Source organism: Sciurus vulgaris, assembly GCF_902686455.1.
Source record: "Sciurus vulgaris genome assembly, chromosome: 15".
NCBI classification, from domain to species: Eukaryota; Metazoa; Chordata; class Mammalia; order Rodentia; family Sciuridae; genus Sciurus; species Sciurus vulgaris.
In genome coordinates, this window is record NC_136476.1 from 18,432,722 (window position 1) to 18,460,660 (window position 27,939).

At 40.1% G+C, this 27,939-nt stretch overlaps 1 protein-coding gene across 2 annotated transcripts in view; it reads right to left on the minus strand.

Annotated features, from left to right (window-relative positions):
* Positions 1-27,090, minus strand: part of ENTREP1 (endosomal transmembrane epsin interactor 1) — a 62,494-nt gene extending 35,404 nt beyond the window's left edge. The window contains exons 1-2 of one of the 2 annotated variants that reach the window (XM_079112034.1): positions 26,543-27,090; positions 16,601-16,657 (exon numbers count right to left, since the gene is read on the minus strand). In XM_079112034.1, coding sequence (XP_078968160.1) covers positions 16,601-16,657; positions 26,543-26,968 — 483 coding nt within the window. In that variant the 5' untranslated portion in view covers positions 26,969-27,090. The remainder of the gene's footprint in view (positions 1-16,600; positions 16,658-26,542) is intronic. The other variant, XM_079112035.1, reaches the window with a different exon arrangement.
* Between the last annotated feature and the right edge of the window lie 849 nt (positions 27,091-27,939).

Genomic DNA, 27,939 nt, shown 5'->3' on the forward strand with positions numbered 1-27,939 from the left:
TATTACATAACCCCACCTTCATGAGGTGCCTAGAAATGAGTGAATTCATAGAGACAGAGAATAATATGTGTTTTTCAGAGACTTGAGGGAGGGAAATTGTTATTTAAGGTGTATAGAGTTTCCATTTGGAATCATGAAAAAATTCTGGAAACAGTGTTGGTGATGAAGCACATTGTGAAGGTGCTTAATGCCACTGAATGTAAACTTAAAAGTGGTAAAATGGCAACTTTAACTTAGTATTTTATCACTATAAAAATATGAAAAAAAAAGAGTACAACTCTCATTTCTTTGATTCCACAGAGGCCTCAGAAATCTGTTCAGCCAATAGAATGTGGTGGAAGTACATTCTGGGACATAAGAGAGATCATAAGAAACTGTGACCTCCAGGGGTACTCACTGGGATACTCCTTCTCACAACCCATTACCACATTAGGTGGCTGTTACATGGGGAGGTCACATGTTCACATTGTAGTCACCAGCCCTAGCTGAGCTCCCAGGTGACAACCAGCACCAACCACCAGTCATGCAAAAGAGCCACCTTAGATGTCCAGTTCAGTCAAGCCTTCAGATAATTCCACACCCAGCAGCCATCTGACTGCAAACACAAGACAGACACTGAGCCTGAATCCTAGCCAGGCATGGTGCTGCACACCTGTAATCCCAATGACTCAGGAGGCTGAGGCTGGAGGATCACAAATTCAAGGCCAGGCTCAGCAACTTCCCTGTCACAAAATAAAAAATTAAAAGGGCTGAGGATATAGGTCAGTGGTAAAGTGCCATTGGGTTCAATCACCAATACAAAAAAAAAAGAAGAATACCATTAGTAACAACCAAGTGTAGTTTTAAACCATTAACTATTAGGATTAAATGGAGGGGTTTGTTAAGTGTCAGTGATAGATCATCAGAATGGCCAACGCTTTCTTTCCCCCTTTCAACTTTCCACTGAGCAGCAGATGTAAACCTGGTCACATGACCACACGGGCAGTGCATATCTGGAGACACTCTATGCCCAATGATCAGACGGTTACAATCAGCCAGTCATGTACTTCATGTGATGTCTGAAAGACTCCAACATTTAAAGGACAAATAAAGTTTAGGGAATCCACTTCTCTTTGTGTGCCTAACTCAAGGTCTCAATGAATAATTACTGAGTGACTGAATAGATTATTTGTTACTGAATTCCTGGGAGGGTTAATAGGTATTCTATGGGGAAAGGGGTATTAAGTAAAATTGAGTGAAACAAAGTTAAACAATTAGCACTTCCAAGAACTACTTGAAGTTTTAAGGTAATCTATGAATTACTAGGAAATCATGGTACATGGTTTCAAATTTGTATGTCTTTTCCCAAAGACAACTGTTTACTTACTCAAAGGACAGAAGAGCTTTATGAATACAATACGGGATCAATGGTCTAAGGATTCCAGCTTGTAACTGTTCTTTATCGACATTTTTAAACGTAAAAGACTCGAGTTACTCCAGTGATCCAAATATCATCAATAGCAGCCAAAATTACCAAAAGAGAGATACCAGACAATGAACGTTTTCTACTGGAACTACACATCATCACTGATGAAGTAGGTCAAACTTGAGATTTAACCACCATCTACAGGAAAAAGAAGGGACAGAGGAACATAAACCCACCATGGGATGCAGTAGAACTCAAGGGGACAAAAAACAGTTTCTTCAACAAATCAATGGCAATGGGGAAAACAAGAAGAAGAGGAACTTAAAGGTTGCAAGAAACTTAAGAAACATGTCAGTCAAATACCACGTGAGGATTTGCTTGTTTGGTTCCAGTTAAAACAAACCAACTATAAAAATATACATGAAACAAATGAGACACTTGACATATATATATATATATATATATATAAATATTTAAGGATGAAATATTATAAAGATCAGGCTTTGTTTCAAAGCACTCCAACACAAAGGAGCAGGGAAATGATGAGACAGTGAGGACATGTGTCGATGGCTGTGGCTGGGCAGTGGCACCTGGGGGTTGTCATGTCCCTCACAACCTTAGGTTATATTTTAAATCTTTCAAAGAAGAAGAACAAGATCATAAAAGCCAACCGCAGTCATCTCTTCATAGTGTCCAACCCTAGATAAAGAAAACAGAAGCATAAGAATATTCTAGAATATAAAAGTACTTAAAAAAAGAATAACAAAATCTAATAAGTAAACCCAATGGCTTTTTTTTAAAGCTGTATTTTATGGAAGCATTCGCTTTTTGTTAAATCACAAAGATATATACTTACATGTATAGCAATATTCATACTTCAGTTGCAAAGGGGTGTGGGTGTGTGCGCGCGTGCGTGTGCATGTGTGTGCGTTTTGCTTTTGCAATGCTCAGGAGCAAACGCAGGGCCTTGTACATGCTAAGCAAGCACTGTACCACTGAGCTACACCCCTAGCACACATTTTTAATTTAAAAAAGTTATAAAAAATATTTGTGACAACTGGGGGAATGTGAATATATGTTGACTCTCAGATAACATTAGGAAATTACTAATAATTTTCTGAGGTAAGAAAATGTTACAACGGTGATGTAAAATGTTTTGTTTTTTTAGTAGATGTTCCCATAAGTATTAGAGGTGGAGTACCATGTAATCTGCAGGAAAGAAAGGAAGGAAGGAAGGGAGGGAGGGAGGGAGGGAGGACGGAAGGAAGGAAGGAAGGAAGGAAGGAAGGAAGGAAGGAAGGAAGGAAGGAAGGAAGGAAGGAAGGAAGGAAGGAAGGAAGGAAGGAAGGAAGGAAGGAAGGAAGGGAAAGAAATCTATTTATGTATCAATATAACACATATGGCAAAATGTCAACAGCTATTAAGTCTGTGGGGGGGCATATGATAATTCATTGCCATTTGCTCAACTCTCCTCTAAGTTTGAGAACTTTCAAAATAAAACGTTGAAGAATTTTGAAGAGAATTTTGCAGATGCAAAAGTAGTAAGAAGTACAAGCATTTTTCTACAGCTAATAGTGACCTTTTTCCTAACAGAGCTGGGGAACAGGGGTCCTGGTGAGATGTCCTCTTTGGGGCAGGTACCTTTACACAAACGAGGTGGTGAATAAGAACACAGACTCTTAGAGACAGACCATCTGGAGATGCAACTCAGCTCTGCCACTTTTAGCTTTGTGACACTAGGCAAATTATTTAAACTCTCTGTGCCTTGATTTTCACAGAATGAGGATACCAATAACAGCTCATGGGATTAGTGCATTAAAACATGCATCTCATTTATGTTAGTATTAAGATATTACTATTACAAATATTACAAATATTACTAACCTAGTTATTCAGTCATAACTAGAAAGAATAAGGAATAATCAGACATTCAAAAATCTCACAGTACAACAAAGGATCAAGGTGTCAATCAGCACCACTTACTCTCAGGAAGAAAATAAACTCTCAGGGGATAGAAACAAAAATGTTAAATGTATCTAAAATGTATCTTCAGAGAAAGGGGGGGAAATGCAGCATACATAAAATAAAAACTCTTTCTATGACAAAGGAGAAATTAGAGATCAGAAGAGTATTTCTGATCATTAAAAGTATAATTTTCAAAATAAATATTACAATAGAATGACAGAAGGAAAACACCTAGAACATATATTAAAAAGACAAAGAAATAGAAAATAAAGACTCTGAAAAGTTAAAAAAACAAAGACTTTCAATCCAAGAGATCTAATATCTTATTAGATGTTCTAGAAAGAGAAAAGAGAGCAAATGGAGGAAAGGAAATAATCAAGAAAACAATAAAGAAAATTTCTCAGTGTTGAAGATATACATTTTTAATAAAAAGAGCTCACTGAATACTCAAAAGGATGAAGGAAAAAGCTCCCACACCTGGATGTACCCTCATGTAACTTTAGAAGAATATCAGGAAAATTATCTACATCTTGGAAACAGGCAAAAGAGCTTATTAGGTATTATCTTAACTTATTTATTTATGTAATTGGCTGTTTACAACTCTTTTGGGGGCAAAGTTTATGTTGTAGATTTTATTTCAGTAAAGATAAAAATAAATTCTCTCTGATGGAACAGAAAACCTCAAAAGTTACAGTTCATGGCCTTGCTAAATCTATACATTAACTAGTTTTGCATCTGTCCCAGAAATATTCTAATGTCACCTATAAAAACTTAGCTTCTCAAATGCTCTTTAATAGTTTTTCCTTATTAATGGCACGTTTGTTTTATATTTGCCTGAGAGTCATAATTTTGTATTTTTTAAAACCAAATTATTAATATCAAGGTAAAGAAAAATTCCTACAAGCTTCCCTATAGAAATAGAGTCTGCCTCCTAAGGAACAAGAAACAGATCCGCATCAAGCTTCTCAACCATAACAAAAGGCACCAAGCAGTAACTTCAAGTTTTTAAAGGAAAATTATTTTAAACCCAGGATTACATATCCAGCCAAATAATCATTCAAGCAAGAGGACAAAAACAAAAGTACATCAAGATGTTCAGAGGTCCCCTTTTGAGGACATTCCTTGGAAAAATGAAAAAGGAATTAAAAAAAAAAAAAGAGTGCATAACATTTTTAAAAAATGGATCTACTCCAAGAATACAAAGAAAAGAAATATTCCAATGACATCTGCGCAACAGACCTGGAGAAAACAATTAAATCTAAACCAGGACAGGAAGTTAGTGATCTCAACAACAAAGAAAGTCCAAAGGGGGAAGTGGCACAACTAGCGAAAAGAGTATGCTTGAGAAACTCACAGTTAACAGACTATCAACAAAGGTGCCAAGATAATTAAATGAGGAAAAAAGAACCTTTTTAGTAAATGATGCTGGGTTATCTGAAAACCCATATGTAAAAGAGTGAATATGGACACTCACCTCATACCATATGCAAAAACTATCTCAAACTGGATCACAGACCTAAGGGTAAGAACTAAAACAACAAACTCTCAGAAAAAAAAAAAAAAATATATATATATATATAGGTCTAAAATCTTCATGACCTTGATTTATATAAAGACTTCTTACAACAACAAAATTACGGGCAACAAAATTACGGGCTTCTTACAAGCAACAAAATTAAAAGTGGATAAACTGAACATTAAAATTAAAAACTTTTTCTATTTTCTAAATATCTTCTGCATTACTGCATTATAGCTGTATATATCATTTTGACATAATCATAAAAACAGGGACTATAATTTGCTCCAATTCAGTCCCCAGTATTTTCCCTTTGTACTTGAAAGGTCACCATCAAGGAAGTGAAAAGACAACCCATGGTATGGGAAAAATTATTTGCAAATCACATCTGAAGAGAAATTTATAAAAAAAAAAAATAGATAATTCAATTTTAAAATGAGCAAGGAATCTGAACAGACATTTCTCCAAAGCCAGTTAAGCACATGAAAAGATGCTCAATATAGAATCAAAACCATGAAGTATGACTTTATACCCCAAAAATTGGCTGTAATCAAAAACACAGGCAATAAGTGTTTGCAAAAACTGGACAAAAGAGAACTTTCACACACTGTTGATGGGAAAGTAAAATGATGTGATCAATTTGTAAACAATTTATCAGCTTCTCAAAATGTTGCACATGCAGTTACTACGTGACTCAGCAATTCTACTTCTAGGCATATGCCCAAGAAAAAATGAAAACATGTCCGACAAGAAAACTTATACACTAATGTTCACAACAACATTTTTCATAATATCCAAAAGTGGAATCGCTATCAACTGATGAACAGATCAATAAAATGTGGTATTTCATACACTGGAATATTAGTCAGTGATAAAAAGAACAAGTACAGATATATACTACAACATGGATGAATCTTTCAAAGACTACACTAAAAAGTATGCTAAGTGAAAGAAGCCAGTCACAAAGGATCACATATCATATAATCTCATTTATTTGAAATATCCAGAATAGGCAAATCTATAGACAGTACATTAGTGATTTCCCAGGGCACGGTTTGGGGTAATGAGAGGTGACTTCTAATGGGTACCAGATTTTGGGGGGAGTGACAGAATGATCTCCAACTGGTGGTGACATTTGCATGTATCTGTGAATATATTAAATTTCATTGAATTATATGTTTTAAATAGGTGAATTTTATGCTTTGTCAATTACAGCTTAGGAAAACTTTATTTTAAAAAGCATCTAGATGATCTTTTGTCCACAAAAGAAAGAAAAGGACCATTTAGAACCTCCATGAAAAATATGAAACTATATATCAAAGTTACGGGCTGTTATAGTTTGAATCTGTAAAGTTCCCCAAAGTCTCATGAGTTGAAAACTCAGTGTCCCCAAGCTGTCAGTGCTATTGGGAGGTAATGGAAACTAGGAGGTAGGGACTGGTTGGAAGAGGTGGGTCACAGTGGGAAGGGATGTGTGCACACCTTCCAAGGGTATCTTCTGTCCCTGGGCCTTCTCTCTCTCTGATTCCTAGATGCCATAAAGTAAGCAGTTTTGCTCTACCATGTGCTTCCAGCCATGATACTCTCTGCCTCACCACAGGCCTGTAATCAGCAGAGCCATGATTATAACATGGACTGAAGCCTCTGAAACTGTGTGAGCCAAAATAAATCTTTACTCCTCTAAGTTTTTTTTTTTTCCAGGTATTTTGTCACAGTGACAGAAAGCTAACTAACACATGGTTCAAAAGATGAAGCAAACAAAAATGTGATGATAACTGAGCAAATCGTAGAGAATGAAAAAGAATAATGCATTTGGCTTGGCTGCTTGAAACTGTCCACTCTGACACAGGATACATTTTCTTTTCTTTAAAATTTTCATTACATTTTCTTTTCTTTAGAATTAATCATTCTTCCTGGTGTTGCACTAAATAACATAACTGGTCCTTCAAACCAGGGACAGTTGCGGGAGAAACAGAAAACCACCTTGTTCTTTTCCCCAATGTAGTTCAAGACTGTTTTGTAGCTCTAGTTATTCCTGATCCTTTATGATGAAATTTGAAGCCAAGATCTTAACTCCTCTGGTCAATAAAAGGACAAAACAGTCTTCCAATCACTTGAAGTCACAATGTAAAGTCAATAATGAAAATGTCCAGATCTGCGTCCCAGTCAAAACCTGGAACGTCATTTGAATTTTAGCTTCCCACCCTGGCATCGGGCAGGCAGCAAGCAAGACCACAGAGGGAAAGGCATGGAGGGACTGCAACCTTCTCTATTTCCCTATTTTTGTGTCTACTTCTCCTGAGCCTGCTAACTACAGTTCTGACATTTGGATGGGAGAGGGTAAAGGAGAGGCCAGGGCTGTGACTGTGAATGTATGACTACTAGTCACCTGACTATTAAAGTTTGATCATGGCAGAGTGTCGAGGGGACTCTCCTCACTGGGTTTCCCACTAGCTCCTCAGAGACTGCTACTGCTTGACTTGGACATTCAGCCCAGCCTCCTCCTGCTGTGGTCTCCCACCCCTGGGCAGAATGTAAACTCACCTTAGCCTGTTCTCTCTTGCAGGGTCTTCAGACCATTTGGAAGTATGCACCGTGGGCTCAGCCTATAAATGTTCAGTTATTTTCCAACTGCAGTCTTTACCTCTGAGGCCAAAGGACACTACACCAGCCCTTTCAATCCCCTAGGCATGAGCATGACACCAAGTCAGTCAACACCACGGGACCCGGATCAGGTTCTCCAGTGCTTAGCAGTCTAACACACACACTGAAACATGGGAGCCATTGCAGCTCAGCTCAAGGCCACAGGTGAACCTGAATTAAAAAATCCAATTCTAACATCCTAATACAATAACATCCACATAACAAACATACTATAAATGCCTTTGCTTGTTTTGTTATTTGATAAACTATTTACAGACAAGTGTGAATGGCATAATATAGTTTAAGAGCAAAATATAAATGTTACAACACTGACAATATAAAGGTAGCGGTGTTACTAACAAAAATTGGGAGGTGGAATGAGAAAAGAAGTGGTGGAAAGCACTGATTTCTTTATCTTCTAAAAGACAGAGTCAAAAGACACTATCCAAAATTGAAGTAAGAAACAGAAGTTTATAATATCATTTAAAATTATAAGCTCATCAATAGGTGAAATAAAGGTATTTTTTAGAAAGTGGGAGAGGAAGGAAGAAGGGTAACATAAGTGTGACAAGTACTCCACTTTCAGCAAGATGGGACCACCCTCGGGGCTACTAAAACCAGAAAGAATGGCTAACGAGGGGAAAGTATAAACTTTAAGTGATGAACAAAATGTTACAGAGGTCTAAGTTTTAATTTTAATAGAGTAAGAAAGTTAATGAGCTCCTCCTTTGTTAAACAAAAAAGATCTTTCCCCTTTTAAAAGGCATTTACTAAAGCTGGACGCAGTGGTGCATGCCTGTAATCCCAGAGCTCCGGAGGCTGAGGCAGGAGGATCGAATGTTCAAAGCCAGCCTCAGCAACTTAGCGAGGCCCTAAGCAACTTAGTGAGACTCTGTCTGAAAATAAAAGAATAAAAAGGGCTGGGGATGTAGCTCTGTGGAAAAGCACCCCTAGGTTCAATCTGTAGTGCCAAAAATAAAAATAAAAAAATAAAAGGCATTTACTAAATTATAAAATGTCACAGTGGTGTGTTTGAAATACAGATAGGTAAAAGATTTTTGTTTTATGTATATAACACACCTATGTTTGCAAACATAATTGCACAGAGGTGAATCATACCCCAAATTACACGACTCATTAGGAGACCCGGGATAGATCAGGTCTTTCCCTGCATCAGTGTGCCGAATACCTACTAACGCAGGTTGTCCATTTAGAAATCACTCTTTTCTCTCACTAAAGAGCTCTGCCAGGCAACTCTTTGGAATTCTTGGTGTGGCTAGAGGAGGTGGGTCACGGGGCGTGTGCCCTGGAAGGGAGCGCCCTGGAAGGGAGCTCCCTGCAGCCCTTCCTCCCTCCCTCTGCTCGCTGGCTGCCCTGAACAGAGCAGCACTCCTCCAGCACACCCTTCCACCGTGAGGTGCTGCCTCGCCTCGGCCCAGAGCAATGGATGCGGCTGACCGTGCACCAAACCTCTGTAACCATGAGCCAAAATAACCTTTTCCTACTCTAAGTTGTTCTTGTTGGGTATTTTGGCCACAACACTGCAAACCTAACACACTCAATGAGTTAATCCATTCTGAGACAGGCCATACGTTTCTGGTGTTATCTTAAACAATACTGAAAACAAGCAAAAATTAATTTAGCTACTTGCTCCAGGAAATACTGGCTCCTCAAAAGTAAGACTGTGTGTTAACTAACAAATTTATCAACTTTATGCATCAAGCTCTATTTGTAGACCATTCTCTTGCTCAATTCCCAATCTACTCTGCTGATCCCAACAGGTGCCTATATTGCCAGGCTCACCATAAAACCACCCAGCCAGAGTCCTAAAACCCTATGAACATCCTCTCCTTGACTCATGCTTTCTGGGAAACACTGACAAGAAGATTTTCTTTCTTACTGAGGTAGATCTAAGAAGCTGTAGTATTGCTTGATTGACAGGCTTTCAGGGACTCAATCATAGTGATGTAAGACAACTAGATGCAAAAACATTGTCCACACACTGTTCCACGGGCTTGATACAAAGCTTTCTATCATTTCAGCTTCGGAAAGGAAGGAATGAACAATTGGTGGGGAGTAGTCTGATGGCTAATAAGTATTTATAGGTATGACGGAATCTGCTCTAATGCTGGCTTTCATTATAACAAGTGACTTGGCAAAAAGTTTATTTCTAAGTTTTAGCAATTATGGTTGCTACCAAACTCAACCTGCTAATTAAAACATACCCACATTGGCTTAGGCCACTTTGCAAAACAAGGTTCTTCATGGGTCTGGATTTTGCCAGGAGATGAACCACCAGAGAGTGCTTTCCATTTTGAGAATCCCAGATTCTTATCTAATCCAAGTGCCAGAGGTAATCAGAGGAGAGAAATCAAAGCTCTGTGGTCAAGAGACTAGGTTACACTAGGCAGCCCAGAGTGCCTTCACAATGTCTAAAAGCACCCTCTGCTACCATTAGTTACTCAGTGACACAACAGAGTAAGAGACTAGATCTCCTCTTGGAGATTTTCTCAATGAATGATAAAAGTAATTCATAATGTACTTGCCTAGCATTAGACCCCATTTTACATCTTATAGTATCAAAATGCATTGAAAGCTATCTTTTGTTCCTCAGAACATCCCTCAGGGATAGGTGTATTCTCACTGAACACACTAGGGAACCGATTAGTTCATTTTCTTGGCCACCCGCCCTTTGAAGGTGCCAGGACTGAGACACAAAAGTGGACCATCTGTACTGTCTTAAGTTATTTGTGCCTCTGACTCTTTTGAATGAAGGATAATGCTCCCAAAACTCTGGCCAGTTTGGATAGTGAAAAAGAACTGGATAGTCACAGAAATAAAAATAATTTATTTCATTTATATGTCACACTCCAAATAAGCCACTGGCAGACCCCAGTGAGGTCTACCAGTTTACTAATGAAGGCAGTGGTAAAGTGGTACAATCCTCCCAGAAAGCACTGGAATAGGACCAAACCCCAGGGTTCTTTCTAATAATAGTTCATCTGATTGTGAACTGGATGAGCCAGTTAATTCCTGAGCTACTGATCCCTTATCTATAAAACAGGAATAATACCTGCCATACAAATCCCATGAGAACAATTTTATGAAAGAACCTGGGCATTGTACACATGCAACAACGTACTAGTAACCATTCTAAAGAAAAGAACAGCCATCCATCTTTATGCCTTAAAAAAAAAAAAAAACAGAGCGAAACAACAATAACAGTTGAGTTTCTACACAGAGAACTTACAATGGTCTGTTGAAATGCCCAGCTGAAACTAAAATTCCATGAAGGTTATTAAAGAGGACACTGGAAATCTATAATATGAAAGCTGGAAAGACTCTTAAAATATTGTTGTGATCTAAGCCACTCATTTTATAGACACAGAAATCAAGAGATTCTCTAAGGTCACTTGATAATTAGTGGTAGTGTATAAGTATTAAAATTCAGATTTCATGAACTGTTGAAATAAGGGATCGTTCTAAATTATCGACAGTCATGAAACATTCTTGAAAGAACTAGACCGCAGAAGGACAAAGAGTTTCTGAGCTCGTTTTGTATATACACAGATTCCTCAATTGCAGATAGGATTTCTCGCCTCCACAGTTCTTTGTATCATTGGAAAAAAAAGACCACCCTCTATTTGGCAGTATAGCCAAACTATAACTATTTCTGACTAACTGGTAAAGGCAATTGCTCAGTCTTTTTGAACAAAGTGTCTAGGTATCCCACAACTCTCCCTCTAAGATACAATAACATGAAAAACATCTGGGTTTCCCAAGTGACTTTTGGAGAGTTACATTGTCAGCCTAGCTTACCTGGACTAAACGAGGAAGAAAAATAAATACCGTAAACCATTTTTTAATCTCTTTGGGAAATAAGGTTTTGTCCTAAATGTTATAATCTTGAATTTTGGAGAAAAACCAAAAGATTCTTTTAAAAAGAGCCAATGCATTTACCCTCTTCTGTTCCTGGTCTGGGTACAACTCAGTGAGACCCACAGTTCAAAATAAATCACTTGTGATCCAAGAACATCACTGGGGAAGAATTTCATTCTTGATGCTAAAGAACAGAGCTGTCCTTTTACCAGTTTTAAGGTTCTATTTACCCCATCTGCTCCAAACTGACAAGAAAAACAACAATAGCTCAAATTACCACTTTATAAGCAACCAAAATTGCAGGCAGAGATCTGGCCGGATTTTCACAGTGGCAATTCTTACTAAACGTACCACCGAAGAAAAACACCTCATTAAAACAATTTCAATGTTTAACTGAGGTGCCTAGATAAGACAATCTTTGAGGTCATTTCCAGCTCTGAGTCTGTGATTTCTAAATACTTAGAAAACATTTTATTGGAATGAAAAAGGAATGATGCTTAGAAGAAATAAAAACATTCTTTTAAAAATGGAAAGTCTTTATGGAAAACACACAATCGAGAATACTAGACCCACAGCTATGCACAAATGCACATACTCCTAGCTTAATCCTATTCATAGTTACAAATATTTACAAACTATATTCCAACTCTATTGTTTTGTTCTAACATATGAATATTTATCCAAACAAGGAAGAGAACTTAATGAATGAAGCTTCCAGCTCTGAGTTTCTATGAAAGGTTGAGTCTGAAGGAACTAGGTCAAACTGATCTTCCTTTGTTCAAACCAGCAAAAATCCTGATGTAATCGCTGCATCAATCACAGAGGGAGCCCAACAGAAAGTGCTTCTCAAAAGGGAACGCTCACGTTCCTGACAACTCAAAATGAGGACAGCGTGCCTCTCAAAGGGCCTTGGTGTGATCCAACCTTGCCCCTCCTGACCTCTACCACCAAAATACTTCCTGACATCTCTGATGTTAAAAGGGACAAATACAAAGTTTAAAGAATAAAAGTCACTGAGAAAATTTTAAGACAAAAGGAGAAACTTTGAGAACTCACCAGGACCTACAGATCTTAATGGCTACCAAACTAACTCCGCCATCAACAATAAGTGTGTATTGTGCATATTGGCTCTAGAGATAGAGGGTGAAAAAGACCCCTCTCCTCACAGATCATGGTTTGGGGAGACAATCAACACATTATAAACAATTAAGTACAGAGGCTAATCACACTGAAAAGCCAATAGATCCCATGCTGGAATAATAAAAAATTCAGTTCCTGGGACAAGGAATCACTGTTGCCCGTGAGGGTCAGTGAAGTCCTATCTAGGTAATGACTACTAAGCTGAAAGTCATAAGAAAAGTGAAGCCCAAATTAAAGACAGGCAGTTAGTGCAGGTAGATGATCAGAGAAAATGGAGGCCAGTTTGGATCCAGGAAGTTGGAGACTGTCCCTGGGAGATTGGAAAGTCAATGTCTCCAGAGCACTTTGATTACCAAGATTACCTGCCTATACTACCCCTCCCAAAAGGTTGTAGACAGGGAGTTATCAATTAATGCTTCCTGGGCTGCTTCCTGCCTGGATCACTCCATTTGGTCCTTCCCCTGCCCATCTGAACTCTCCTTTTGGCCATCCCACCAGTGTCTCCTGGGCCTGGTCACCTACACAGGAAGGAGAGAGATAAGTGGGGAAAGAGCAGAAGAACAAAGAAAGTAAAAGTCTATAAAAGGGGCAGGGTGTTCTTACTTCTTGAATACCAGAATATCAGTCATGGCCCTCTTCTCCCTCCTGAGAGAAGTCTGTGTTGCTAGCTTTCAATAAAACCTGCTCCATATGCCTGCCTCGGTGTGCTTCTCTAATGTTTGAACTTCAACATCTTAGGAAGCAGAACTCATCACCCATAACCAGCGGTATCAGAAGGAGCCAGCCAAGCACCCAGCCAGAGGAAAAATGTCCCAAGCAGAAATTACCCTGAGCAAGAAGCATTGGAAGTGAAGGAGATGGGGACTAGAACCCTAAGTGGCCAAGCCCAAGTCTGTAGACCACAGGCCCACTGGGCTCTTCTGGCTTCTGTAATGGGACATGGCCTCCCACCCAAAATCAGCCACTGGCACATTCCCTAAACTGAGAAAGCTGAGGGAGAGGAGGATGGGCCACAAAGAAGTAAAGAAAGGGAAGAAGGAGTAAACATCTACCAAGGGAGGAATATGGTAGAGTCACCCTTGGTGTCACTCAATTGTCCCCTCTGCAGGAAAGAAAACTAGACTAAGGAAAGGTTAGTGGTTCACAGAGTCACATGCCTCTTAGGGGATGAACTAGGAGCATCTGACAGACACATCCAGTTTCTTTCATTGTATCACAGTTTTTTCATTTTTTTGACAAAACAAAAGCACTCTGCACAGATTATAAATGGTATACTACTCATGTGAATTGAGAATTTCTCATGTATGCTATCAACTAAAGCTCAAATGATCCATTGTTAAACTCAGAAAAAGTTTTTTCTAGTATAACTCTTAAAAATTAATTTCTTCTCTTCATCAAGTGACACTGATTAACATTTTAGCAATCTCTATATGATCTTCTAAAAATGCAATTCAGTCAGGCACAGTGGTGCACGTCTGTAATCCCAGCAACTCAGGAGGCTGAGGCAGGAGGATCACAAGTTCAAGGTTCAGCCTCAGCAACTTAGTGAGGCCCTAAACAACTTAGACCCTGTCTCAAAATAAAAAATAAAAAGGGCTGGGGATGTGACTCAGTGGTAAAGCACCCCTGGATTCAATCCCCAGTATACATAAGTAAATAAATAAATGAATAAATAAATAAATAAATCATCATAGTAAAAATATAAAGCACAAATGTCCAATAATACAATAATAACTGATAATGCAAGAAATACAATAGAAAGTTGCTTAGCAATTTTAAGTGATAAACATGTAGAGTCCTCAAACATGGAAAATATTAAATAATATTAGCCTAATTAATTTAATATTAAAAGCACAATATAGTATAACACACTGGCTATAACTTTGTGATAAAATACACTTTTTATTTTTTTGGTATCAGGGATTGAACCCAAGGGTGCTTGGGGTGCTTAACCACTGAGCACATCCCCAGCACTTTTTATATTTTATTTAGAGACAGGGTCTTGCTAAAATGCTTAGGATCTCACTAAGTTGCTGAGGCTGGCTTTGAACTTGTGATCCTCCTACCTCAGCCTCCCCAGCCACTGAGATTACAAGTGTACACCAACAGGCCCTATAAAAGCACACATTCTTTTCAACACAGATGAGAAATAAACAAAGAAAGTTAAGAAGGATACATTTTTAGTAGGATTATTTTGTTTAAATTCACATCATAAATACATAAGGCACCTTTCCAAAAGAAAATAAAAATAAAGAAATAAATGTCTTTAAATGTGGACTTTCTTAACATCTATCCAGAGCATGGGCTCATGCTCTCTTTATCACTTGGAATTTTCAAAGTACAAATGTCAGGAGCAATTTTCTTACTTTAACTCAGTTTAAGTACTTAAGTATCTTAATATTCACCCAAAAGAAAAAGACAGTACAAAGATGAGTGTATAACCAAATATTAATATAAACACCGAACACCCTCCAAAATTTTCTATAGAGACTAAAGCCGTGGACAATTGTGGCAAAACACATCTGGGTCACCCACAACAGAGGCTGTGAAGTTCACCCAAAGCTCTGATTTCTCCTGTGCTGCTACCCAATGTATTAAAATGCTACGCTGGCAATTCATTCCTTTCAAAACATTAAAAGACTTTCACTAAAAGCAATAATAGATGGAGCTATAAAATGTTGCCAGTGTCACCTTGCAGAGCTGAAAACACTATAGGTTAGTATTTCAAGACCATCAACACAGTGCTATACAAAGATTCTGCAAGGTGCTTCTTATATTTAAGAATTTAAGTGGTTTTGTTTGTTACCTATTGCCTAGCAAACTGTGGTCTGTTTAAGATGAACTATTAAGTATATATACAAAATGCAAAAAACATTTAGTAAATAATTTAACCCCATTTTGAGATGGATAAAAGAGATATTAAAAAAAAAATAGATGTGGGCTGGAGTTGTGGCTCAGTGGTAGAGCACTTTGCCTGGCATGTGTGAGGCCCTGGGTTTGATACTCAGCACCACATAAAAATAAATAAAAGATTCATTGACAACTAAAAAAAAATCTTAAAAAAAGAAAAAAAGAAGAGATGTTACCCAGAAAAAAAATTTCAAGTAGTCTTCAATTCAAACAGAATATTTTATTTTGAATATTTTATTTTATCTTGAAAGTTAAATAAATTCCACCAGTAACTAACTATTTTTCACAGTATTCTCTGAACCAAAGTGGCAGCACGAATAAAAACAAAGCATGAATAATTGAAATGTTCTAAATGACACTGAATTTTTGTTATACCAATTTTTGCCAGTAACAGTGGTCACAGTATATGTCTATATTACTAAGAAAATACAATATTTATGTGATAAACAGACCGTATACCAGATCCAAGCAACAAAATTCTGAGGCTGTCCAACAAGGACATTCCAACAATCAAAAGTCAGATATTCATGATTAATGTATGAGATTTTCTTTAAAAGAACAGAGAAAAAAAGAACGTGCAGGGTGGGGAATGGTTGAGAGTGTAGCTAAGCAAGACTGGCTGTAAGAAAATGATTTCTGAGGCTGGGCAATGGCTACAGAGAGTTCATGACATTGTTCCCTCCACTTTCATGGCTGTTTAAAACCGTCCACAGGGGCTGGAGTTGTGGCTCTGTGGTAGAGCACTTGCCTGGCATGTGTGAGACCCTGGGTTCGAACCTCAGCACCACACATAGGTAAATAAATAAATAAAATAAAAGATCCATTGACCACTAAAAAATATATTTTTTGAAAAAAACCATCCACAGTAAACATCTTTTAAATAATATGTGTTTAGAATGAGTTTTAATCCTGGAACTAGGAACACACACACAGTGCTGGGTGTGTGAGAAGCTTAACATGAGTCAGAAAACCAGCACAAGTATCATCTTCATTGTTCTAAGAACATCCAACTTCTTGATATTGTGCATTGTTAACTTACTTTTTCTAATGAACAAGGAAGCTCAAGCGGCAATGGTTTATGTAAACAGGCTTCATGCCAGCACACTTTATAAAGGGTACGGAGTTATAATATCCACACATACCAGGAGTATCATAGGCCTTTTCCAAGTTGTTAATCCGATGATTCCAGAGAGTATCACCTGCAAGGATAAACAGCCTCATCAGCCTAGAAAATGGACCAATGCCAGTAAACTAATCCCCAGTCTCAAAAGTATGTTGTTGTTGTTGTTTTAAGTACTGAAATTTCAAAGCATTCTAAATCAAAGGTTTAATACTCCCACTGATTTCCTAAAGCCTGGTGGATCACTCCAGGCTACCTTCCACTTCCAAGCCAACAAAGCATCTTTGTTGACGGTGTTTATTTTTCCTTAATGTCAATTAAGAACACACAAACAGAAATTAGTCTCTCCTGGACGCTGAAGGAATCAATCAGTATTTACAGTCAAGCTCTCCACTTTCAGTAGCACCCAATCTGCTGCCAGAGTCAGCCTGGTAAGGTGCACATCTGCCCGCCTCCCTTCCTTAGGGACAGCCAACTCTTCACAATGGTAGAGGCCTCCATGTAGAAGTCAAAAGCCTGGTTTCCACGTACCCTCTCACCAGCCATGCTCTAGACATTCTGGGTTACATGCTTCTCTCTCTTTGTTGCAGTGCCCTCTCCTCCCAACACCACTCTGAGCTGCCTGAAAACTCCTACACATCCTACAAAATCCCAATTATCCACCTCCTTTGACGAGCCTTCACTGATCTCACCACTCCACGCTCCTGGAAGCCTTCTGCACTATACTTTTTCTTCTTTGAAAATTCTCCACCATAATTAATTTTAGGGGTGCATCTTTGTATTGTCCACCATGAACTCCAATCTCATCTTTGAATCCCTAGCTCCAAGCACAGTACCTCTCACATGGCTGGCAACTAATGAATGTTCCTCAGCTTTTATCACACAAACAAGAAGGAACTACCTACAGTGAGAAAGATTTCATGTTGCAAAATGACATTCCAATAAACAGCAAGCTAAGATTCTCCATACAGAACAAGTATGTTGCCAAAACATAAACTGGAAATCCAGGTCAGCCTTCTGGATAACACAGTGCACTAAGCCATCAGGAAAGAATAACCAAAGTAGTTAGTTATTCAGTCCAGGGACATCCTGATGCCATCTGAGCACACTTACCTCTGTGAAGTAATGTGCATCTGCAGTTATAAGAGCTTTACATCATGTGTATGTTTTACTTGCCAAAATCCCTCAAATGCACCAGCTCACAATTACAGCTACAAATCAATAAGGATTTTACAATGTCACTTCAAACTCAAAGCATACAGGCTCTTTTAAAATTGCCCCATTTCACAAACTCAAAGTGAACCAATCTGCAGCACCAAACCAGCAGAGGACCAAAACCCACATACGGGTAGGTAGGCAGTGATTTCTTTGCATCCCATCCATGTTTCACTATCTGCTTACCCAACAAGCACTATATCCTTCCAATCCCCTTAACTCCAACAGGATATTGCCTCCCCCTCAGCCATGTCTGCCTAGAGATGCCAAGGGCTTGTGACTCACCCGCAGTATGTGGGTTACATCTACTTTACAAATCAGAACTGCAATCCAGGAGACCCACAGCTCCAAGTTCCCACTCCGCTTCCAAAGAGTTAATGCTGTGACTTTGACCAAGTCACTTCCCTTCTCTGCCCCTCACTTGGTTTCCTGAGAAATGCCTTCAGTGAGGGAAACCAGCTCTCTTCTGATTCAGAAAGTTGACCTCCTGTGAAAACAGCAGTTCCTCAGAAACCCTGACATCCAGTATGCACGTCTCTGTGTGTGACCACGTGGACATGTGCTTCCCGCCTGCCCGTGGGACATCACTGAGGAAATGCCAGCTGTTTTTGTGAAAACATAACTGAAAATTAGACTGCCCTTGAGGCAAACACAAACTGCCCACTTGGGTCAAAAATAACTGTGCTGTGAATTATCCACTAGTGTTTGTTATTTATGTCACAGGTCTCCCTTATTACAGACCCCTGTGGTTCAGTTTTCAAACATTATATTTTCCATTAAAACCATGTTATTGGGCTGGGGTTGTAGCTCAGTAGTAGAGCACTTGCCTTGCATGTGTGAGGCACTGAGTTTAATCCTCAGCACCACATACAAATAAGTAAAATAAAGATTCATTGGCAACTAAAAAAATATTTAAAAAAAAAATGTTATTAAGGCGAAATGTCCAGCTCAGGCCACAAAAATCCATACGACAGTGACATGACGTTCCACCTCCCCGCAGCCACCCCACCCACCTCCTTCATGTTAATTTAGTATGCTTCCATGTTTCACGCATGATCGATTTCTCTCTAAATTCCTATCACTATACACTCAGGTGTATATATTAGTATACCTATGTGCAGGTATGTGATTTTTATAAACATGGATCATAAAAGACACTTTTCCTGCTCTTTTTCTCTCTCAGGAAAAGTCATGGAAATCTCCACTGGAATAGCTATGATTCATTTCAGTTTCATGGTATACAATAGCCATTAATAACCTAACGTACTCTACCATTTCCATATCCGTGGTCATTCACTCTCATTTCCAGTTTTTGGCCCTACCAAACGATGCTGCAGTAAACATCAATGAACATGTATCTTTAAATATAAGTCCTTTTACTTTGGTTGGCTAAATCTCAAGAATGGAGTTGTTAGTTGTTATTTGTATTTTTTACTTTAATAATCACGACAGATACAAGTGTTATTTCTTTTTAGGGGGGCGTGATGTCTGGGGATAGATCCCAGGGCCTCATGAACACTAGTCAAGTGCTCTGTCACTGAGCCCCAGCCCAAAAGGTGTATTTTATTATTTATTAGAGCTTTAGAGTTCTACATAGTTATTGGGTTCACCTGGACAAATACACATGCATGGAAATGGATTTCAGTTCTTGATCCTCCCCACACCCCTTTTCCCTCCTGTCCTCCCTCCCCCATCCCATTCTCCTTCCTCTGCTAGACTTCCTTTTGCTCATCTATTAATTTATATCTGATTGGTTATTTATGTTATCTGATACAAGTGTTATGTCAAAGGAAGGATTCTGAAACCAAAAAAACAAAAAACAAAAAAACCTATGTTATCTTTATTTCTTCCTTTGGGGTGGTATTTTGTTAACATATACTAGCAACAAACTATAGTAAATGTACTTTAAAAACATGTTTAAAATGTAGGTGATAGATAAGAAATAGCAATAATCTCAAAATAGATTTGACAAAGATACTTAAGACCTTGAGGAGGAGAAATATAAACCTTGTAGAGCAATATTAGATGAAGACCCAAATAAGGCATGTATCAAGTTCACGGATTGGAAGACAAACTATTTAAAGACATCACTGCTATCTGAATAGTTTTATGGACTCACACACACCCAGGCTGAATTCCAGCAGGATCTGTGTAAACTACCTTTCTTTACAAAGAGATTTAAGAAACTACGTTCCAGTCCCAGGCAGGAGCTGCAGGTGCCTCCTCCTCAATCCTGAACTCTACACGAAACACCCAACACACTTTCACCCAATCCTTCCTTTGTCACAATTCCAACGGGTCCCTAAGGCACTTGGGGGGACCCTGTGAGTGGTGAGGGGGGCTGGGGCAATCAGAGGAAGGAAGAGTTGGATGGTGAGAAGCTTCTAGAATGCTGGCAGCAACAGGTGCTGCAGTTGGGGATGCATCTTTTAAGAGTCAAGACTTAGGGAATAGATGCTCCTGTTTCATCTAAAGGAAGGATGGAGGTCACAATGGGGAAAAGTGTTGGGGAAGGGAAGAAAAAAAAACAAAGAGGCAGTGTATTAAGTGTCTCTTCCTCCTCGGTGGCAGCACAGGGGAGTCAAGAAGTTTCCTTAGCCGTGGGCTTTCAAGGTTCCAGTGCACCACAATGCTACTCCTCGTTCAGCTATGTCTCGTGAGGGCTTGGACCTGGGCGTCCTCACTCAAGTGCTGCTACAGCACCCTAGAAGGCACTCAGCAAGTAATGGCAAAAGTGAATGAACGATTGAATGAAGACCAGAAACAGGAGCTGAGCTGGCTCAAAGACGGCCCGTAAGCCTCACCACACATTTGCCCTCCATGCTTCGTGAAAGGGTGTACCAGCAGCAAGAATCAACTCCATCAGCACAAGATGCAACTTGCCCTGAATGAACAAGCAAGAACCTAGTTTTGAATACCAAACTATCTCTATATGATTAGAATGAAGTTCATTAATTTTTTTTTTCATTCACTTGCAACCCACTAGCAGCATATAGAAAAAGCAGAACCCTTTCTCTTTCCTGATAATGCCAAGGAAGTCTCTGAGATACTCCAGGCAGGAGTCACTATCATCCACCATGTATGGTTAATGTGCTTTAATTTTCCAGCTTAAAAATCAAATCATTAAGATCAAAAGCTTATAATTCCACTGCCCTATTTTCCTTTGCTAATCCACTAACATGCTTTAGGGCAAAAATGTTCTGGATCATTTGTCAAAAGCTGCTGTGTCTAAACATGGAGATTAAAAAAAAAAAAAAAAAAAAGCCATGTTGTAAATGTGCCATGTTTACCTTGTAAATAAGCACAAAATAATTTATCAAACCTTTCAAAAATCTTGGGGCTGGGGCTGTAGCTCAGTGGTAGAGCACTTGCCTCAAGTGTGTGAGGCACTGGGTTCAATCCTCAGCATCACATAAAAATAAGTAAATAAAAATAAAGGTATTGTGTCCATCTACAGCTAAAAATATTTTTTTTTAAAAATCTGCCTTACCCTATAGCCTTTATGCTGGCAACTAGAAAAAGTATGTTGGGGTGTGTGGGGGGGGGGGGTTCTTCCCTTTCTATCTAGCATGACTCATTTAAAAAACTGAGAAAGTAGACAATTGGCTATTTTTACTGTACACATGATCATTACCATAATGCCCTGCATAAAACAGGACCGTTCGCTTTACTTTGATTACAAACTGCATTGATATTTTTAAAACACTGATAGTGTTCTAGCATGTCCCAAGCCTGGTGCTAGGGTCCAGGAGCCAAGCACACTGCAATATATTCTCTGATTACCCTCTCTCACAAGATCAATCCTGAAGCAAAACCACCTACCCAGTTTACAGACGAGCAACTGATAATGAGGAGTTCAATGACATATGCAAGGCACAGAATTTATAAATGTGACTCTGCTGTCATATAAAACAGAAGACTGAAAAAAATCAACAAAATTACATTTAAAATACTAAACCAATATTTGACCAGTATGATAGAAAATATGTTGTTTAACTAGAGGAGGCTTCAGAATGTTTACATTAGTTTCTTCCTTGAGCCATTCATTCCTTTTTATATTATCACTGCATTTTTTTAAGTAGGTTTACCTTAAGGTTCACCAATATCTGTCCCTTTATAAGAAAGTGGAATACTACCAGAGAACCACAGACTTGGGAGAGGTGTTATCAGATTCAGATCACTGACTTACAGCAGAGAGAAATGAATTGATGCAGATGATAAAGGATATTGGGGCTCCCAGGGAAAAATGAAAGACAATAACCAATTCTCTACCACTTGCCTGAAATATATCCAAAGAATCATACATGACATCAAAGTTAGGAATTTTGTTTTTCTGAAGCAGGAGAGACAAACCAATGCAACTCTCTCTACTCCTTAATTAAATCTAATTCAGTGTGGTAGGCTGGATCTCCCATAATTCCAGTGGGATCTAATTAATATTAACTAAACACACTCCAAATTGAGAGCCAGTACTACATGGCCTAAACACAGACATCGAGTCCTCTATCACTACCCACCAACTTCAGGTTGTTTTGAATGGTGGCTAATCTCTTAGCATCACAAACTTCAGGAAAAACAATATACCGAGTCATTAACCAAGGACACCATGAAGAATATAAATGATGACAGAGTGCTCAAAAATAAGGAGTACATTTAAAATGTTCCCTTCAAGTTGCTGAAAATGTCAAGTATAGAAAAGATTCTCTAAGGACTTGTTCTTTTTTTTAATTTTAAGACAGGGTCTCGCTAAGTTGCTAAGGGTCTCACTAAATTGCTGAGGCTAGTGTCAAACTTCAGATCCTCTTGTCTCAGCCTTCAGAGTCGCTGGGATTACAGGCATGCACCACCACACCCAGTTTGGGACTTGTTAATTCTTAAAAGTAATTTTAAATAGGTAAAATATTCCCTCAGGGTTCAGAGAAGTGATGGAAATCTAAACTCTTACAGGGATATGTATAAAAAAAAAAAAACACAGAATTATGCTGTGTTCAATAAAACAGTATTTTCAAAGTGAATATATTTGTCCCTTGAACCTAACTTTATATCAAATACATAACCAAAATTTTTACTAAACCCAAAAGATTTGCCAGTTCAGCTGTTATAGCAGGCTATAACGTATGTATTGTTTATTCAAAGCTTGAAATATGAGGATATTCTTTCACTGTGTTCCTATGTGAGTCTGAAGTAACCTTAGACCTAAGTTGGCACTTCAACTCAACTACCTAGCTTCATTTGCCAACAGAACTTCTGAGTGGGCTTGGGGGTGTAATCAGTGGTAGAGCACTTGACTAGCAAGCTCAAGGCCCTAGGTTCTAACCCCAGCACTGGGAAGAAGAGGGTAGGGGAGGGAAGGTAAAATAAGGAAAGGAAAAGAAAGGGAGAAAGTAATTCCAGCAGACAAATAAACATGGAATGTCTGTACAATGAAATATCATTTCACAATAAACAAATAAAATACTAATAAATACCACACCTGCATGAACCTTGAAAATATGCTAAGTGAAAAAAAGTCAATCACAAAAGACCACATAATGTATGATCTCATTTATATGAAATGTCTAGAACAGACAAATCTAGAGGGACAAGTAGGTTAATGGGTGTTTACCTGGTTAGAAGGCTGGCACAGAGAAGAAAAATGGGGGTTAACAGCTGATAATGTTTGGGGGTAATGAAAATTTTCTAAAACTGATTGTAGTGGTTTGCTTACACAATTCTGAACTTAAATGAAAACCACTGAATGGTACCCTTTAAAGGGATGCATAGCATTTGTTCACTGCATAACAATTGACCAATACCTTAATAAGGCTTTTTTTAAATTTCTGCAGTCCTCAAATTATAATTTTACAGTTTTCATTAAAACCTTAGCTTAGCTATCTCTAAATCAGTTTCAATGTGCTATTAAGCCCCTTCTTGCAGAAATAAATGCTGAAATATTTAATGGCTGAAATTATGATATCTGGAATTCATCTTGAAATAATCCAGTGGGTCTTAAAAAGGGGGAGTGGCGTTGGGTATAAAGTGACCAGATGTTGATAGTAACTGAAGCTAGTGATGGGTAAATAGGACTGGGGGGCTATGATATGATCATTATACTCTTCTTTCTACATTTGATGAGATTTAAAATTTTTACAATGAAATGTTAAAAGTAGACAGACTGTCTTAAGACTTCCTGGTCACTTCTATGCTGTGACTCTAAGCTGGTTACATTTTTTAAAAAATACTTGCACATTACTTACGCATGAAAAGATGTGATGCCTGAGATTTGCTTCAAAATAAGGGAACTTAATCTGACAAATGGACTAAGAGCATGAAAGGTCTGATTCTTGTCTTGCTTGGAATACCCACCCTTCTGGAGTCTTATCAGAACACACAAGGTCAACAGCAGAGCCCAGGGAAGAAACTGCTGTTGAAGTGGGGTGGTGAAGGGTATCTGTGGGCTCACTGCACAGTGTTTGTGTAAATCTGAAACTTCCACAATACAGGTTTTTTAAAAAACAAACTCACCTACATGAGTTCAAAACTTAAAACAAAAGTGAGATTTTTTTTCCTCTGACATACCAAAAGATCATGATGCCTAATGCTATCCTCTTAAAGTTATATTTAATTGTTCTACATATGCAGTGTTCATTGGTTCTATTTTCACCGCATAAATTCTGGAGTCAACCTCAGGAACAGATCACAAAATAATAATAATAATAACCTACACTTACAAGGTTGCATACAACCTGGAGGGCCAAAGTAGGGGTGACATATAGAAAAGAACTTCTCAATTCCAAATCCCTGATTCCTTCTCTGCTCTGATTTTGTGACAAGGATATGCCCAGCTGGTGAGCTCAGGATATTGGCCTTCATCTTCTGGTTGAGGACCTGTTTTGTACTTTTATCAAATCCAGTTGTGGCTTGACTGACACCTAAGTGCATTTATTTTGTCTCTGAAATAACTCACAACTGAAAATTAATTTGGGATCTTAATTTTCAAAGGGAAAAAATTTTAATAATTCAAAACTAGCTAGGTTGTGGCTCAGTGGTAGAGGGCTTGTCTAGCTTGTCTAGCATGTGAGGCACTGGATTCAATTCTCAGCACCACATATAAATAAATGAATAAAATAAAGGAATATCGACAAGTAATATATATATATTACTATATATGTTATATATATATATATATATAACTAGCTATCTTTGAAAAAACAATCAATTTTGATTTTACAAAGAGCAAATTTAAAAAAATGGTATGCAAGATTCTGGTGTATGGTATTTAGAGGACGGAAGCAGAGCTACCATTTGGTTGAAGGTAGACTGAGAAGTGGAGTAGGAAGCACAATGGAGCTAATACTTAGCCTCCTGGAATTTCCATCCTTCTGGGATTTTCCAGAACTCACATAGAGGACAATGGCAGAATCCAGGAGTAGAGCCACAGGGTGGGATTTTGTCTATATGATGCACAAATTGTGAACTTCACTCACCACAGGATGGGATGCCCCTCAATAGGATCATCAAACATCAAAGTGTTTCAAAAGAAGAGCAGATTGGCACCCAATGGAGTATAAAATTTCAAGTTAGGCTCAAGGAACCAAATGTTCTTAATGTTCTTATTCAAACAATTATTTTGTGTTCAATTAGTTCTCTCTACATTCTTAAAATCTGGTCTTGAATCTGGGTATGTGTGGACCTACACAGTTCCTACAAAGCACAGTTCCTACAAATTCAAGATAAACAGTCACGAGGGATCTTAGTAAAAAGTGTAGGCATTGCCAGACTTTTAGATTTAGTTCATAGAAAGGTTATTTACTTTACTCATCTTCCACAATCATTTCACAAAGTCAGTTTCCAAGTCTCTCGGTCTCCAGCAAGCCTCAAGGGGTTGGATGCCTTGAAGTTGTAAAATTGTTAGGAGATAGGGGTGAGTAGCCATTCAGTGTCCACAGATGATTGCTCACTTATAGTAATCTTTTTTCGTAGCCAAGCTTCCCTTGTCTTCCTGACTGGACAAGGAGACAGGACTGGGTCCTGGTACAGTGCAGACATCTCCAGCTAGCTGCCTCACACGCCTGGAGCTCTGGCAAACTCATCCATAATAACAGGTTTTGTTTGAATCAAATTCTCCACAGCAGCCTGCATGGCTCCAGGAACCCATTGGGGGCTAGGGCCCTCCTCTAATGACCAGGTACAAACAGGCAGTTACACACACCCTCTCATTACCTCCTGAACCCATCCCCAAATAGAGCAGAGCCATCTGACACAGATATATTCCATATTTATGTGTGTCTTGGTGAGAAATAAAAACAAATGACAACCCAGTCAACCTGTCACTTCATCCATCCCACCAATACACTAAATGCCAGGCACTGTGGATACACCAGTGGACAAAATAGACCAAAACTTTGCCCTCTGACAATGCAGTAAGCACCAATGGCCAAAAACAAAGTTCATCATTTTCCTACCACTTTCCTGCCATCCACCCCCATTCTTCCAATCTCTCAAAGGGCTGGATATCTTTTGTTTTATGCTATTAGCTTGTCCCGTAACAGTACAACCCTTTAGTCTGCCAGAAAGACACTGCCCAGGTGTAACCCAATTCACCCATGAAGTTGACTGTCTCCAAACAATTTTTCCCGACTCTCAAAAAACTTCAAGTGGCCTCAGGGTCTGTGCTCCACAACTACATCCCGGAGGGCCAAGCCAGTGGTAGTGGAGAGGACTAGCCAGAGGCCGCAAAGGAAGAAGGGTGTGCGCGTGTGGTACTCACCGAGGAGCCAGCCCAGAATGGGCATGAGTTCTTCACCTGCGGCGAGCTACTCAGCGACAGCGCCCCGAAGCTCAGCGCCACCATGCAACAGCCCAGGATCAGCTGCAGCAGCCCGAGCGACAGCAGCGGGCGGGCGGGCAGCAGCGCCGAGCCAGGGGCGGCGGCGGCGGCGGCGGCAGCGGCAGCAGCAGCCCGGCGGGAGGAGAGCACGGGTGGTGCGGTCAATACCCCGGCGGCGGCATTGGTGGCAGCGCAGCGAGGCCGCGCCGGGGGCTGCAGCGCGCCCCGGGGCCAGCGTGGCCGCAGTGGCGGCAGCGGCGTCTCTTGGGCTGCGGCGGCCGCGGCGCCGGGGCCCCCGGCCTGCGGTCCGCCGGAAAGCCCAGCCACTGGGCAGCAGGAGCCCGGGAGCACCACGGGCAGAGACATGGACGGGCGGGAAAGGGAGCGGCCGCCGGCGGCGGGGAGGAGACGCGGAGCGGAGCGGAGGGCGCCACGCACTGGGCACCGCGGGCGGGCTTCTAGAGGGAGGGGGAGGGAAGGAAATGCGCACGGCCCAACCACTTGCTGCCGCCGCTGCCCCGGCTCCGGCCGGCCGCACCCACCTGCCGCCCGGCGGGTCCGCCTCCGGTCGGCCCCGGGCACGCTCTCACTCTCCCCAAGCGCGTCCTGAGCTCGCGCCCCGCGGCCCGCAAGTGCGCCACAGCCTTGCAGTCCTCGCCGAACCCGTGCTGGCTTCCTGGCGTCCAGGAGGGGTTCCCCGCCCCAAATTTTTAAACAAGTCCCTAGGGCTAGGAGGAACCCCGCAGCCAGGAGCTAGGCACCGACAGTCCAAGAGTCTGTCCCCACCCGCTAAGCTGGGACAAGAGAGAAGCGCAAGGGAAGCGCGTGGACCCTCGCCCCTCTGTGGTCATCCTAGAGGGGCCTCGGCGATCTTTAATGGGAAGAGTCCAGCTTTATACTCCCCCAGTCCCCGGAGAGGGATACTAAGAGGAGGGACTTCGGGGCACTCGATGGGAAGAGGTCTAAGCCAAGGACTTCGGGAAGGACGAAGCCGCACGAAGTTACCGCTCCCTGACGCCTTACACTACAGGGGCGAGCAGATTCCCGGCTCTGACATTGCGTGGCAGCCGCGCGGTCTGAAGGTGGAGGGCGCGGGAGCATTGGGGAGGTAGGGGCGGGGCGCGCTTTCCCGCACCAGGAGGGAAGTCAGAGTGAGAGGGCGAGGTTGCCTTGGAAGTAGCCAGCATCCGAAAAAAAAAAAAAATTTTTTTTTAAAAAGGAGCCCCACTCATGATCTTTATTAGCATCATCTGGTAGAACATAGAATCCCAGACTTCCGAGGGAATAGCCTAATAAAATCATAATCTACTTAGGTCACTTATGAGACATCTTGAGAG